Genomic DNA, 15942 nt, shown 5'->3' on the forward strand with positions numbered 1-15942 from the left:
CAACAATCTCATGTTCTTCGAAGATTTCAACACCATGTCCGGCTTTGGGATTTCCCCGCAATTCAATCCAGTGATTAAAGCAAATTCTCTCATCCCGAACCGAGCTGGCTTTCTGTTAACCAGGAACCACAACTTATGTTTGTTTTATGTTTCTATCTGCCTCAGAAGCAGATAGTGTGTTAACACTCCAAAATACATCATGTTTTCAGACATCGAAATCAAATGTCCCAAGGAAGATCCCCTGAAAATTGACATTACCATTTTAAGGTCTAAATTCTGCCTTATAACTAACAGAGCCTCCATCTTTGACTTCATAGTAATTGTCACTAGAAAGTACTCCTGCATAGGATCCATGATCATCCTTAGTTGTTCAATCCCAAGAAGTTCATCTGGGTTGTGGTTCGAGAGGTCATTCTGAAAAAGAAAAAACACATTGGTCAGCACTCGACCAAAACGACAGAACCGACTAGAACAACCAGAACTGACCAGAACCGACCATGAACTGACCTAGAACCAAGCAAACTCGACTAGAACTAATCGTGCCCAACCATACCATGCTTGAACTGACCTAGAACCGAGCAAACCCGACTAGAACCGATCGTGCCCAACTAGACCCGACCTTGAACTGACCTAGAACCGAGCAAACCCGACTAGAACTAACTGAACCGACCTAGAACCGACCGAACCAACCTAGAACTGACCGAACCGACCTAGAACCGACCATGCCTAACTAGACCTAATTAGAACTGACCTTGAACCAACCTCTTACCCGACTAGAACTGACCTCAAACTCGACTAAAACTGACCGAGAATTGACCGTGTATCAAAATTGACTACGAACAGACCACAGACGAACTAAAATCGAATAAGAACCGACTACGAATAGACCACACACTAATATATATTCTTATTTTCTTATATTAAGTTTTTCTTCTTGCAAAAATGTATTAAAAAAAATAAAACAAGAATAAAACCTTAATATTAAATCAAAGAATAAAACCTTAATGTTACCTGAGGGAGAGCAGATTCTGTTACCTCGTCGACAGGGGTTCGTGGAATGGCCCTCTTAATTGAGGAAGAAGAGCTGCTTTGTGATGTCATGTTAGTCGTGGAAATCACCAATGGAGAGAGAGAAGCAGAGAGGAAGGCTTATGGTCTGGTCGGCGAGGGTTGTCGGCGTGGGTGGTCTGGTCGACAAGAGAGAAGCGGAGAGGGAGAGTGGTCGGTTGGCAATGGGAGGGTGGTGCGAGAGAGAACCGGAGATGGAGGGTCGGTCGGGGTTGGATGGGAGGGTGGTCGGTCGGCGATGGGGAGGGTGGTTGGTAGGTGGAGAGAAGCGGAGAGGGAGGGTGGTCGGTCGGCGATGGGAGGGTGGTGCGAGATAGAACCAGAGAAGGAGGGTCGGTCGGGGTTGGATGGGAGGGTGGTCGGTCGGTGATGGGAGGGTGGTTGGTAGGCGGAGAGAATCGGAGAGGGAGGGTGGTCAGTCGGCAATGGTTGGGTGGTGCGAGAGAGAATCGGAGAGGGAGGGTCGGTCGGGGTTGGATGAGAGGGTGGTCGGTCAGCGATGGAAGGGTGGTCGGTCGGCGATGGGAGGATGGTCTGGTCAGCGAAGAGAAGTCGATAGGGAGGGTGGTCGTCGGCGAGAGAGAAGCGGAGAGGGAGGGTGGTCATCGGTGAGAGACAAGAGGGATGGGAGGGTCGGTTTGTTCTACTCTGAAAGAGGAAGATATTTTTTTTAAAGTGATCTATACATATAGGTTAAAATATGGCCCATTTTTTTACACCTAAGATACACGTTAAATTTTTTTTTATTATAAAAAAATGGTCTACATCTTCAATTGTTGTTTTGTTCCGGTCTCTTCTGTCAAATTTTCTCTGCCACCATCTTCTCTCCCCGGTTCTGCTTGATATTTCAGTTCGTGCTCTTTCAATCAAAAACCCAAGGAAAATACAAGAAAACTTTCTCTCCATTCCTGTTCTCTCAGTTCTCGTCTTATTCGTTTTCACTTTTGGTAAGCCAATGGCAGAATCTATAATCAAAGAGGGAGAAAAAGAAGGAGAAATAGAAAATCACGCGGAAGCTGAGGCTTCAGGTTCAGCTATGGAGAAGGGAATGAGTAGGAAAGAGAAGAGGAAGGCATTGAAGAAGATGAAGAGAAAGCAGGCGAGAAGAGAAATTGCTGCAACGGAGCGAGATGAAGAGGAAGCGAGGCTTAACGATCCGGAGGAGCAGATGAGGATCAGATTGATGGAGCAGGAAGAGGTGGAGAGGTCCGAGAGAGAGAGAAAGGAGTTCGAGTTGAGAGAAAAGGCTTGGCTCGAGGCCATGGAATTGAAGAAGAAGAAAGTGATCGAACAAGAAGAAGAAGAAGAAGAAGAGAGAAAGCGGAAGGCTCTCGATCAAGAATCTCGGAGAGAACAGGTAATATTCTTGTTTTGAGCACCTGTTTGGTCACTGAGAAAGTACGGGAAAGTTTGGGAGGATAAACAAATTTTTAGTTATTTTTAAGCACAAACTCATTCGTTAATTATTATAAATTTGAGTCGTTTTTCAAAAGCGATTGCAACGAAACTGGTAAAGGTATGGAAATCCCTAACTGGCTCTTAATTAGTTGGAGTAATTCGTGATTGCTTGCGGTGTTATGGAACTTTGGTTCTTATATTATTGGATTAATTTTGAAATTTGATCTCTCGCAAATGATAAATGTCTGTTATTTGTTTGTAAAATGATTGAAAAGGTTGAAAATGCAAATGAGGGCAATGAGAGTGATGACTGGGATTATGTAGAAGATGGACCGGCAGAGATTATCTGGCAAGGAAATGAGATAATTTTCAAGAAGAAAAAGATCCGGGTTCCGAAGAAGAAGGAACCTGAAGAATTAGATAAAAAAGTGGTATGGTTATGGATGTTTGATTAATTTCAAAGTCACTCGGTTGAGTGCTTTCTCTTGTGATTAGGCCAAATGTTTGATTATTATTATTTTTTGATTTTTTTTTCCTTTCCAGGATGCTAATAGACCTGCGTCAAATCCTCTTCCTCCGGAGTCTGAAGCTTTTCCTGAGTACAGAAATTCCTTGGTTTCAGCACAGGATTTGATTGATAGTGTTGCTCAACAAGTGCCAAATTTTGGAACCGAACAGGTGTTTCTTCTATTCCTTCTCATTTTGTTTATGATTTCTGTTGTAGGATTATTCTTGTCCATTAGAAACTAGGAAAAAGATGTAGCTTCTCCAAATCCCGTTGCTTCCCGAACTAACTCAATAAGGGGTTTATTTATTGTCTTGGTCTTAATTTTATGATTTTATCTGCTTTGGTTGTTCTTATTTTTTGTTTGCTGGCATCACTGTGGAGGATCATGGCACCAAACCATACTTTTTGTTTGTCTATGTATTGCAGGATAAAGCTCATTGTCCTTTCCATTTAAAAACTGGAGCTTGTCGGTTTGGCCAGCGCTGCAGCAGAGTTCATTTCTATCCAGACAAATCCTGCACTTTGCTTATCAAGAACATGTACAATGGACCTGGCCTTGCTTGGGAGCAGGATGAGGGGCTTGAGGTCTGTTAGTGCTGCATTATGTGATTTGTATCCTGATAATGACTATGCAATTCTTCTGCATGTCATTCTAAGTATGAAGCTTTCTTTTCTTATGCTATTATTACTCGATGAGAGTGCCTCTCATTGAGTATCCTATAGCAGTTGTTTGTGGCCAAACCTTTTGGCTAAACCTTTTGGCTGTCTTATTGTCTTTTTGTGCACATGCGTGCATCGGTTCTTGCTGTTTTCATTATTGTTTTGAATAGGTACCTTGTTTATATTGATTATGCAAGTTCCTGTTTGCCATAGTATCTTTTGATTTTAGGCTTTGTACTCTTTTTTTCATCCTGAATTTTCTATAGAAAAAAAAACTCCAAAAAAGGGTTTTGGTTGAGTGCTTATTCTTTGCCTTAATTCAAGTCAAGTAATAAGATCCATTTGCAAGATTCAGTTCGATGGAGGTTCTTGGTTTTGACCTTGGTTCAGTTGGCAATTATGTAATCTTCTTCCTGGTAGAAGGATATTATCTCGCGAACAAATTATTTTCTTACCTAATTATGCAACAATCTATCTAATCTTTTATAATGAATGCATACAATTTCTATTTGTATAAGGCTATATGTACTAGGCTGCGGTAAATACAACTGATAATTCATTGATTTGTGTATCTATGAGGAGAAAATTTAACTGATAATTCGTTGATTTGTGTATCTATGAGGAGAAAATTTAACTCTAATATTTTCTTCTGTTATTCACTCAGTTGCAAATGTAAGTCTTTTTATAGTTTGTAGCGTGACATTCATCTCACTTGTAACTTTTTTAACCATACGTAACTGCACCTGTTTGTTGTGCTGCAAATTCGTGCTCCTTAACTGTTGGTAGTTTGTCGGGAGATCGACTCTCCTAGGTGTATTGGAGCTGTTTGGGTGATAATGATTAGAACTTCCAAAGGTTTGTAATTTTCTGCAGAACCCTTACAAGTATGTGAATGTTATGTTTTATTTAATTTAAAACACGTCGAAGAAGGGAAATATTTCGGGATCTTTTCGATAAAAAGTTAGTATTTCTTTCTTGTCTTCCAAAAATTGTAGGGTTTAGCGGAGGGATCCAGTTTCGAACTTGGGCTCACAAAGTGGGTTCGGGGGATTTCTGGGTATAAAAAAAAAGTTAGTATTTTATTTTATTTTATTTCAAATACTACCAATGACACCCCTCGTATTGGAGCAGATAGTCTGAAGGGGTTATAAGGGTGAAATGGGGGTACACTCTTTTCTCTAGTCTTTTATTGTACAAAAAGTGGCACATGCAAATTTGTAGATCTTTAATTTGTAGCTATTTGGAGGTTATTTGTGCTTGCTACTAGGATAAAAATTTCAAGTCAGCTTTGTTGTATCTTTTTATGTACTACAACTTCCAAGTTCGAAGGATAGATATTATATTTTTGGTTAGAACTGTGAAGTTATCAATTTTGTTTATATTGCCAATTTCAAATGCTTGTTTTTTTTGGATTATTTTTCCTAAAAACTTTATGCTATTCCTTTTCTTATATATGTTCTTATTTGCCACTTTATGAAAGCATTGATCCTTGACATGATTGGATATTTGGTACAATGGATAAATTAGAAGTCTTGCATGCGAGTAATTGTATTTTTGTATATCATGGAATTCATTATGTTGTCATCTTTTCCTTTGAACTTCGAATTTTCATGTCTTCCAAAAATGAATAGAGCTGACAGTCAACATGCATTGATGGAGGATATGAAGCGCTTCTTTCTTTACATCTTGATAAACTGTTGTACAGTTCCATGCTAAGCCTATCTTTGTTATTAAATTTAGCTGATTTGTCTGTTTGTATAGCCCTTGAACATCTGATAAAACATACTGTTAGCATGTTTGAAGGACGCTGTACAACTCATCTGCATTGAATCTTCTCAATCTTCTATACTATGTCCTGCTGTCTCTTTGGTCTTATTATAAAATGATCTGTCTATTTAAATAATTTTTTCACTATTGTTTTGCTCTTTTCAGCATACTGATGAGGAGATCGAACGATGCTATGAAGAATTTTATGAGGATGTCCACACAGAATTCTTGAAATTTGGGGAAATTGTGAATTTCAAGGTTTCCAATTGCTTTATCCACGCCACGCTCTGTGATTTTCCTACGTTTCTAAGAGTTTTCATCTAATGTTTGCATGCAACTACATGTATAGCGTATACCTACATGTGTTGAATGTTTTCGGATTGGAAACACTTTAAACTAAGAGGGGTGTTTACTAATTAGGAATTCAATTTCAGGAAAGAAATCCCATATTTTATATTCTTGTGTTTATATTCCTTTTTGGGAATTGAATGAGGTGGGCCCCACCAACAAATGAGGAATTAAGTTCCTTGATAAGGGGGAGCTTATCTCCCACCTTTTACCTATGGAATTTAATTCCTTCCCATAAAAAATAGGAACCAACTTTTTGCCAAATGTAACCAACTTTATAAATTAATGTTTGCTTGCTTCAAAATTTAACTGTTTTTGCAGTCTTTCACTGACCACATGATTGTAACCGTGCAGTTAGATAATCTTGTTTTTCAAAATTTATAGGATGTGAATTTGAAAATATGACATGCATTTGGTTTTTACCATCTTGAGCAAGTTGGAGATTTCCCCTTTTTTATTTTCAAGAAGTATATGCAGTAAATATTCATACAAGAGAATACTTAAAGCAGTTATAGTGGCAATAAGGATCCTGGAGATTGTTTCTTGCTTCTACCCTATTGTTTCTCTTCATGTAATCTTAGGGTAATAATGAATTCTGTACCAGGTGTGTAGAAATGGGTCATCCCACCTGCGAGGAAATGTGTATGTGCACTTTAAGTCATTGGATTCTGCTGTTCTTGCACATCATTATATCAACGGTCGCTTCTTTGCCGGAAAACAGGTATTGGTAGTGTGTGAGAATCCAAAATACTGCATTCTGTCAGTTGTTACGTTTTTCCATATAAATACCTTTGATGCGCACACTTGCTTTTTTTAAGCTCTTATCCTTTGCTCAAAATACGGCGTCCTATGTTTCCTTTTGTTGCAGCATGTACCCAAATTTCTTGTCTTCTTGCTGTGTTTTCTGCTCCCTTATTTGTTTGTTTGGTTTTGTTTTTGCTTGTCCAGCAAAAATCTTTCGTTATTTTATCGGTATTTTTGATACTTTGCTCTTTCTCAGTAGTTGTATGAGAAGTCGACCTCTTTAATCGTGTCAATGACCATATAAGTGGTATAATATAAGAATGCCTGCTATACTAGTCTTTTTTTAGCAGAGAGCTGTGTGGAGAGTTTAACCTCCTGATGGTGTCAATGATTAAATCACTTAAAGAATATGGAGAGCTGCCTCTTATGTTTTCATGCTTCATATGACAGTGCTAGCTGCCATCCTTAGGAATTTTCAAAGTTCAAGTTTTTCATGGTCATTCCATAGAAATTCGTGCCTAAAAATTTTTCTTGAATATTTGAAGACTATGGAAGTAGGCATTACTCTAGTTCTAGCCTCAAGTGGGGGGAGAAGTTTTTGAACAGAGTTTTACTAGTGACGAGAAGGCTTTGTTCCTTTTATGAGGTCAAGGATATGGTAGTTCTGGAGATGTGATTACTTTTGATTTATTGGAGATGAGTGGTGGTTGTGTATGATGACATATTCTTGATCTAAGAATTGATTAATTGAGAGGTTGAAATTGTTGAAGATGACTTGGGTCTGGACACTAGATTGTTTAATATGTAGCCATAGCTGTACCACAAATCAAGCTTGGCTTGAGGGTCATTGCTACCTTTAAAAACTACTCTTACACAAACAGATCTGTAGAGTTTCTAGGCATTACTCGTATCTGATTTAGTTCATTAGAGAAACTATACCACAATTACCCTATCTACCTCAACTCTGAAGAAAATCCATGGGACGGCTCTAGGATGTTAATAACAGTATTCTGATTTCCTTTTTGAGTTTTCCCATCATTCCTTTAAGTGTTGCAAACTAGCCTTTGTGGCCGGTTTATTCATTTTGATGCTTCCTGCAGATAAATTGTGAATTTGTCAACATAACCAGATGGAAGGTTGCAATATGTGGAGAGTATATGAAGTCAAGGTTCAAGGTACAAACAATCCTTACACTTCTCTCACTTTTATTCAAGGTTGTACTTGATGTTCTTTCACATCTTTTTCTTTTTGATAAGAAACTGGAAACTTCATTCAACGAAAAAATTACAAGATAAGGTTCGAGATGGAAGAGGATTCCATCAAGGAAAAAATAAAAATATTACAATTGAGAAATACTGAAACTTGAAACCAAAAACAGATACCAAAAACTAAGTTCCCATCCTCTTTAGAATATCCTCCCAACTTAGAACTATCAAACAAAGTGGGAAATGTTTAAAAGAGGAATCTGTTGATGACCACAACGACACAAGAAATTTTGCCTTATCATCAAAAAGATCTTCGAAAGACATCTCCTTATCCTTAAAGATTCTATGATTTCTCTCTATCCAGATGACCCATAAAATAGCTAGAATCAAAGCTCTCCAAATTGTCTTGGTTTTTCTCTCCCTCCCAAAACCGAAAAAATTCTCCACCAGTATAGAGTTACTTTACACAGGAAAAGACCAAGGAGTAGCAGCTGCTTCCAAAACTTTACACCACAGCTTCCTAGCCAACTCACAATGCAGAAAGAAATGATCTACCATTTCAGAACTGCCTTTACACATAACACACCAGCTAGGAGACAAGGCTATATTAGGGCGTTTTCTTTGCACTAAATCACAAGTATTCAACTTTCTATGAAAAACAACCAGGCAAACACCTTAACCCTATATGGAGCACGAGATTTCCAGACTGATTTAAAAGGTTCAAACCGAGGATTATTTGGATTTTTTATCAAGGATTGAAAGAAAGAATTACATGAAAACCCATTTGAATTCCCTTCCCAGATTCGGACAACTCCACCCCCACCCCCGGGAAGGATTTGGAGAAAGATTCCCCAAAACCTGCAACGAATTTAAGAGCTGATCATGTTCTCTTTCATTGAGATTTCGACGAAGACCAAAGTTCCAATTTACAACAGAATTATCACCTACAGACAAAAACCTCTTTTATTTTCACCTCCTTGTCATTTTTAAGACTAAAAAGCCTTGGAAAAGTGATTGCAAAAGGCTGATCACTACACCATTTGTCTTCCCAAAATCTCATAATGCTTCCATCTCCCACCTTCCATTTCACCCGCTCAAGAAATGAATTTAGACTTGGAGATATTGATTTCCAAGGATTCTGATAAGCCCCCTGTGTGTTATACGTATGCTCGAAGGAAGCACACCACTACGTGACAAGGTCGGGAGCTGAAGGAAGAGCTGAAGGAAGTGGAATGGGAAGTGCAAGTGGGGGGACAACTCAAGGGGTTGCTGAGGTGGAGGGGGCACTCGAGGAAAGAAAGGAGGGTGTGGCTGAGTCAGCAAGTGGTTAATAGTTAGTTAGTCCTTGGGTTTGGTGAGAGTAATAAGGGATAGTGAGTATAAATAGAACAGTGGTAGAATAAGGAAGCATTCATTCAGTTTGTGAAACTTCTGAGAGAAGAAAGTTAGGGAGAGCAAGGGATCTCTCGAATATCCCCATATTCTTTCTGTAACCAACTTCCGCCATTAATTCAATCAAGTTTTCCTGTTAGTGTCCTTCTGATTTTGTCATAATTCAACTAACTGTGGCTCGGAGCTTAACAGATTCCTATGAATGCCTCTCCTTACCAGATTAGAGTCCAAGCCGTTAGATTGCAACCCTTACTTACTTCTAATAATCATAGCCACAGAGAACCTTGTTCTTGGGGAAACCTCCATTGCCACTTACCTAATAAAGCCTGATTCTTCTTCAACAAATTTTTTATATCCAGACCCCCTTCTTTCTTGCCCAAAGAGACTACTTTCCAATCCACAAGATTATCCACCTTTTCTTTCTCCTCTAATCCATCCCAAAGAAAACATCTCATCCGATCTTCAATCTCCTTTGCTACTGCCACCAGGATTCTAAAGAGAGATAGGTAATAAATTGGAATGCTAGACAATATCGACTGAATTAGAGTTAACCTCCCAACCCTTGATAAAAATTCCTTCTTCCAATTATCAAGTCTCTTAGAGATCTTCTCTACCACCGGATCCCAAAATTCTTTAGCCAAGGGGTTGCCTCCCAAGGGTAAGCCTAAATACTTCATCGGCCAAGACCCCACCTCACGTCCTAACTCCAAGGCCAAATTATGGATTTCTTCTTCCTCCACATTTATTCCATTTAATGTACTCTTCCCATGTTAATTTTTAATCCCGAACAAATAGAGAAAAATTTGAGAATAGTCACTATGTTATTGAAGTTTTCTCTCGATGGATCCAAGAATAGCAAGGTATCATCCGCAAATTGAAGGTGAGAAACACCAATTTGTTCCCTAATAATCTTGTAGCCTTTGATAACCTCCGAATTCTCCGCCTTATCCATCAATCTACTTAAGCCATCCACCACTATTGTGAACAGAAAAAGGGGATAGAGGGTCACCTTATCTTAATCCTCTTGAGGCCCCAAACCTGCCCCTTGGTTTTCTGTTAATTAGGATTGAAAAATTAGCTGAACTAAGACAGCCCATAATCCATCCAATCCATTTTTGACCAAACCCTTTTCTCTCCATCGATTGCCTTAGAAAAGACCATTTTACATGATCATAGGCTTTCTCAAAATCTAGCTTAAAAACCAGCCCCTACTTTCCTTCTACTCTATATTCCTCCACAACCTCATTCGCAATCAACACCCCATCTAAAATTTACCTTCCTTTGATAACGGCACTTTTGACTCTATGATAGTGTACTCTCCAAGACTTGCTTCAACCGATCTGCCAATGCCTTTGCAATGATTTTGTAAAGACTCGAGACCAAACTATTCATCTAAAGTCTTTCACTTTTCTAGAATCCTCTTTTTTCGGGATAAGGCATAAAAATGTATGGTTTGTGTTCCGGTTCACCACCCCCTTCTCGAAAAAATCCTCCAGCACTTTCCTCAAATCTCCTTTCACAATCTCCCAACTCTTTTGGTAGAATCCCATTGAAAATCCGTCCGGTCTCAAGGATTTATTCATATTGTTAAAGTATAAAACTATTGTTGGCCCAACTCCTAATAGCTAAAGCTTTTGGGATGGATTGGTAAACTAACATGGTATCAGAGAGGGAGGTCTTGAGTTCAAACCCCCGTAATTGCATTCTTTATCCCCATTTAAATTGTCATCATGTGTTGGGTTTTTAATATATCTCGGGCTTAAATATTCACGTGTTGGGCTTTCTAATTAATTTACCCACATGATTGCCCATTGTCCACCCCACACGTGAGGGGGAGTGTTAAAGTATAAAACTATTGTTGGCGCATCTCCTCCTAATAGATTAAGCTTTTAGGATAGATTGGTAAACTAACACATATCACAAGAGAAAACCGCTTCTCTAATCTCCTTCTCTTCAAACGGCCTTTCAAGCCACCTAGCTCTCTTGGCTTCTATTGGCTGCCACTCAATCCCTTCGAAACTCCTTTCTACCTCCGAATCTTCCTTATACAAATTCTCATAATATGCAGATATCTCATTCACAATGGCATCGGTGTTGTCCACAATCACCCCATCATCCTTCTCAATTCTAGTTATCACACTCTTATTCTCCTATTATTGACCAAATTGTGGAACAATTTTGAATTTGTGTCTCCTTTCACCCACTGGGATTTCATTTTTTGATTCCATAAAACCGATTCCTTGTAAATTACTTCCTCAAGTGAATTCCTCAATAATCTTCTTTCAGCCCTCTCCCTCTCATCTAAGCCTCGATCCTCCTCTCTTCCATCTAAAAAATCAATTTTTGCCAGTCACTTTTTATGCTCCTCAAATCACCAAAAACTTCTCTATTCGAATCCTTCAAGAAAACATTCAATTTTCTCAGCCTCTTATAAAATTTGCATCCTTACCATCCCTCCAGCATCACGGCTGCCCATTTCTCCTTGAAAAACTCCAAGAATTTTGGATGATCCAATCACACGTTTTCGAATCTAAAAGGAATTTGCCCCCACTCTACCGGGTTAGGATCAAGAACTAACAGCCAATGGTCTGAGAACGTTCTACAACCTACCGATTGCCTAACCAAGGGGAAAACTTCTTCCCACTCCGGAGATAATAAAATCTATCCAACCTACACTCCACCACATCCTCTCTAAAATTACTCCAAGTGAATTGGGCATTTGATAATGCAATATCCCTTAGCCTCCCCTCTCTTATAAACTCATCAAACAACCTCATGCTCTTTGTTGTTCTTTTTGGCGGTGATTTCTCACGTGTGAATCTAATGACATTGAAATCTCCTCCTAACACCCACTTTTCCCCACAAATGACTTGCAGACCAACCAATTCTTCCGATAAAAATTTCCTCTCCTTATATGAAGCTGGTCCATAAACTCCTGTTAGTCACCAAAAGTCCTCTCCTTTCTCAATCTTAATCGAGACTGTAAAAGATCCCACCAAATTATCAATCACTTGTATTGTTCTAACATCCCACATCACCAAAATACCCCTTGATCTGCCTATAGAAGGTAAATGAACCCAATTCCTAAACCTAGCTCTCCATTAACTCCCCACCATTCTCTCCTCCAACACTTCTCTCTTAGTCTCTTGCAATATCACTATGTCCGGTTTCAATTCTCTCAAATTATCCTTTATTGTACCCCTCTTATTACTTGAACCTATGCCTCTAACATTCCAAGAGACCAAAATCATTTTAACTTGCTGACTCCCTGACCTTCCAATTTTCTGGTCTTAATTCTGTAATTCAATCCCCACTCCAATCCTTTTAATTCCTGATGACCCCTCCTGCTCTTCCTTCGCCTAACCTCTTTCGAGGTCCTACTCTCTGTCCCTTGATTAAGAGAATCCAAAATCTGAATTTTTCTCACCACCTTTTCCAAAACATTCCTCTCCTCCGAAAAAATTAAAAGAAGATAAAATCGCTTTAAAGGGTTCTATATGATTACTGGAGATCTCAATTTGAACGTTGGCTCCCATCCATAGGCTACCTCATTAGAATTAAATCTGGGTAAGTTCTCTCTAAAGGGTCTAATTGTTCACAGAAAATTTTGCCCCCCCCCCCCGGCCCAGTCTGAAAAAGTAGGATTGAATTGGCTCCATATAGAGTTCCGAACACATACCTGATTATCTTCCACAGCGTTGATCTCGTGATCATTAGTTTGAGCTTTCACCTCTTTTTCTTATTGTTGCTTCTTCTAAGATTTGTATGTGGTAGAACTTGTTCCAAGTAAAAAATGGATCAAGTCCTTTGTCTATTTTGCTGCCCATCCTCTCTGCGTGCTTGATAATCTCTCCTTTGATGTCTTACAGACATGTTCCCGTGGGATGGCTTGCAATTTCATCCACTGTTTTCGCAATCCTGGAGGAGACTATGAATGGGCAGATAGCGATAAACCACCTCCAAGATATTGGTTTAGAAAGATGGCTTTTTTATTCGGATATTGTGATGAATCTGCATGTGAGAGACACAGGGTGCCAGAGAACTTGGATCAGCCAAATAGATCTCGCAAGATATCGACAGCTGATGCTGACAGGTGTGCTTTTAGTTTGTTTTTTAGCTATTGCCACTTTACCTGTGTTTATGGATGTTGTACATACTACATTCGCAAAGTATATTCAGTACCCTGCGTCTGTTTTGTCCTGTTTGCATTGCTCTCTCTCTCTCTCTCTCTCTTTTCAATATGAAAAAAAAGAACTTTTATTGATAAGGTTAAAAAAGTTTGTTTTTTTTTTTCCTGATGAGAAACAAAAGGTACAAGGGGGTAGTTGGGTGAGATAAAGGTTAAAAAAGAAATAACTATAACATATTCTCTTTAGAACCACAACAAAGAGGAACTCTCCTCTTCTTCTTTGTACAAATTTTACTTTTATCTACCACATTTTCTCATTTCATTAAAACAAAAGAATAAAAATAAGGATAGGATAGGAAGTTCTACATTTCCGACAATAATATTCAAAACTAAGACAAAGAAATCTAATCCCTTCCCTTGATAACTCTTACATCGTATTCCTTAACTTTTTACCAAAGTAGATTCCCAAATCTACCCAAAACTTAAGTTTTTCCCACATTTCATCAAAACACTCATAGATCCCCCCGAAGGCTTCCATTTCTTTAAAGCTAAACGGCCCAACTAAGTGCTGGGACTGCACAACTCCAAATCAGCATATCTAGCCTTTTTATTTAAACCTCTCAAATAATTAAATTGAAACAAGTGCTTGCAGGCCCACATAAGAAATCCCAAACTGATTTCAACTTTCTCACCAACCTAAACAACAATCGAATAATAAAAGGACAATGAACAAACAAATATTCACGAATAAAATTCTTTTTAGTATGTAATGTGACAGAAGACTCACTAATATTTACAGGTAAATTGCTTCCTCGTGATATTTTATGTTGTATAATGTTACAATCTCATGCTTCGATTTTTCTATGTGGATGTCTTTTATAAATGAATTCTTTAGACATCTTGCTTTTAATTTTAACTTGGCTTGAATATCGTGTTTTATCTTGCTGGGTACTTCATCTTCCTTCACGATGCCTCTCTATTGTGTGCATTAGAAGTGTCGTTGTTAGTCTCACTTAAATTATTTCAGGCACCGGTCAAGAAGATCTGGATCCAGAGAGACAGGTCACTTGCAACATAGTGGTTCAGGTAGAAGAAGGAACCCTGATGATTATGTTCAGAGGAAAGCAGATCAACTTAGGTGCACAACCAGTGGTATAGAGGAAATCGGTTCTTTCAATGAGGATGTACGCGAAGAGAGTATGCGCTCAAAATTAAGTCATCACCGGAAGAGAAAACATCATACTGATACTGAAGACTCATATGATGATGGTGGACAAATAAGCGGAGATGAATATTATGATTACACAAGGAAAAGATCAAGAAAGAACAGCGATAATAAGAACACCCCTGAATCTGATTTTGATGGAGATTGGTTTGCTAGGGAGAGAGAGAAGGAAAGGCACCGTGGTGGTACCAGGAAAAGCTCGAAATATCACAGGAAAACAGAAAAGCTGGATGATTATGGAGATCATGAGAGTAGAGATCATGAAGTTAATGAAGATATGAGAAACAAAGGCAGAGACAGTGAAGCATACCATGGTAGCAGTTCAAGAAGAAGCCATAAGAAAGCTGGATATCCTGGTGACCATCGGGACAGCAAGAACAGGAGTCATGATGCTGATAGGGAGATGTTGGATAAGGACAGTGATGGTAATAGGCACTGTAGCAGGGGGAAGAGCTCGGGACTGCACAGAAAAGTTGAAAAATTCTGGGATGACCATGACAGAAACGGAAATAGAGATGAGTGGTTAGACATCGATGAAGCTAGGAACGGTAGTTGTATCAGGGGACATTTGGATGAAGCATTGGCCTTTTCAGATGACGGTGAACCCGCAAAAAGGTTAAAAGATGGGAGGGGTCATTCAAGCAGAGATATCAGCAAAGCAGATTCGTGTGATGAGAATCTAAGATCAGATAGGAGCCGTGATTCAAGCTGTTCGAGTCAATGTGAGGAGAGATTTGATTCAAGATACAATTTCGATGTACAAATTGAAAAAAGGGATCGTTGGGATCCTGAACAGCATTCCTATGAGAGGCGACACAAATCTAGTGGGAAGGATTCTAATTCTGAATATGATTCAGTCATACTATTCCAGTAAAGCAAGAGATGATTATCCTGCAAAATCTGAAGAGACTGCGTTAAAACATCATAAATCTAAAAGAAAGTCCGATCGCAGATCAAGGAGCAGCTGTAAATTAAGCCATAGAAGACACCGAAATAGCTCGGATGGGAGGGATTATTCTGAGGATGACAAAGAATCTAAAAGAAAATGCAGTAGAAGTCGGACTGATTGACGATCTAGTTTATCATAAACGTGATGAGAGAGATATTAAACCAGGTCACATTTGAAAATTCTTTGTAAGAGGATTATGAACATGAAGAAGAATCAATTTTCTGGCGCACTGTTGTTATATATACGGAAATGTGTACGGAAATCGCTCTACAATTGGGAGGCCAAAGAAGTGAAGCACTTGTGAATTTTGGTGCCCGTTTTTTTCGTATATTCAAACTCAAATAATTGATTCTGTTATAATGTTTTCCTCTCACAAAAATTTGAATTTCAAACGTTAAAAGTAAGAATTATAGTTTGCTATATATACGCAAATGTGTACGGAAAGCGCTCTACAATTGGGAGGCCAAAGAAGTGAAGCACTTAGGAATTTTGGTGCCCCTTTCTTTTGTATATTCAGACTCAAATAATTGATTTTGCTATAATGTTTTT

The 15942-nt window shown here is 38.8% G+C and overlaps 1 protein-coding gene across 1 annotated transcript; it reads left to right on the forward strand.

Moving 5' to 3' along the window:
- Positions 1-1868: 1868 nt before the first annotated feature.
- Positions 1869-15670, forward strand: LOC21399203 (zinc finger CCCH domain-containing protein 5). Its single transcript, XM_024170042.1, has 9 exons — positions 1869-2425; positions 2742-2897; positions 3010-3144; positions 3401-3559; positions 5567-5659; positions 6354-6470; positions 7594-7668; positions 12960-13183; positions 14247-15670. Exons 1-9 carry the CDS (start codon positions 2024-2026, stop codon positions 15316-15318), a joined length of 2433 nt encoding a protein of 810 aa, XP_024025810.1. The 5' UTR covers positions 1869-2023; the 3' UTR covers positions 15319-15670.
- Positions 15671-15942: the final 272 nt, after the last annotated feature.

The sequence above is a fragment of the Morus notabilis genome, unplaced genomic scaffold (genome assembly GCF_000414095.1).
Source record: "Morus notabilis unplaced genomic scaffold, ASM41409v2 Scaffold985, whole genome shotgun sequence".
In the NCBI taxonomy this organism is placed as follows: Eukaryota; Viridiplantae; Streptophyta; class Magnoliopsida; order Rosales; family Moraceae; genus Morus; species Morus notabilis.

Bases quoted from the DNA above. Each gene is read 5' to 3' on its own strand.
- LOC21399203 (XM_024170042.1), top strand. From the start codon at position 2,024: ATGGCAGAATCTATAATCAAAGAGGGAGAAAAAGAAGGAGAAATAGAA. The intron at 3,560-5,566 runs GTCTGTTAGTGC...TGCTCTTTTCAG, and splicing joins AGCAGGATGAGGGGCTTGAG to CATACTGATGAGGAGATCGA. The intron at 13,184-14,246 runs GTGTGCTTTTAG...AAATTATTTCAG, and splicing joins TCGACAGCTGATGCTGACAG to GCACCGGTCAAGAAGATCTG.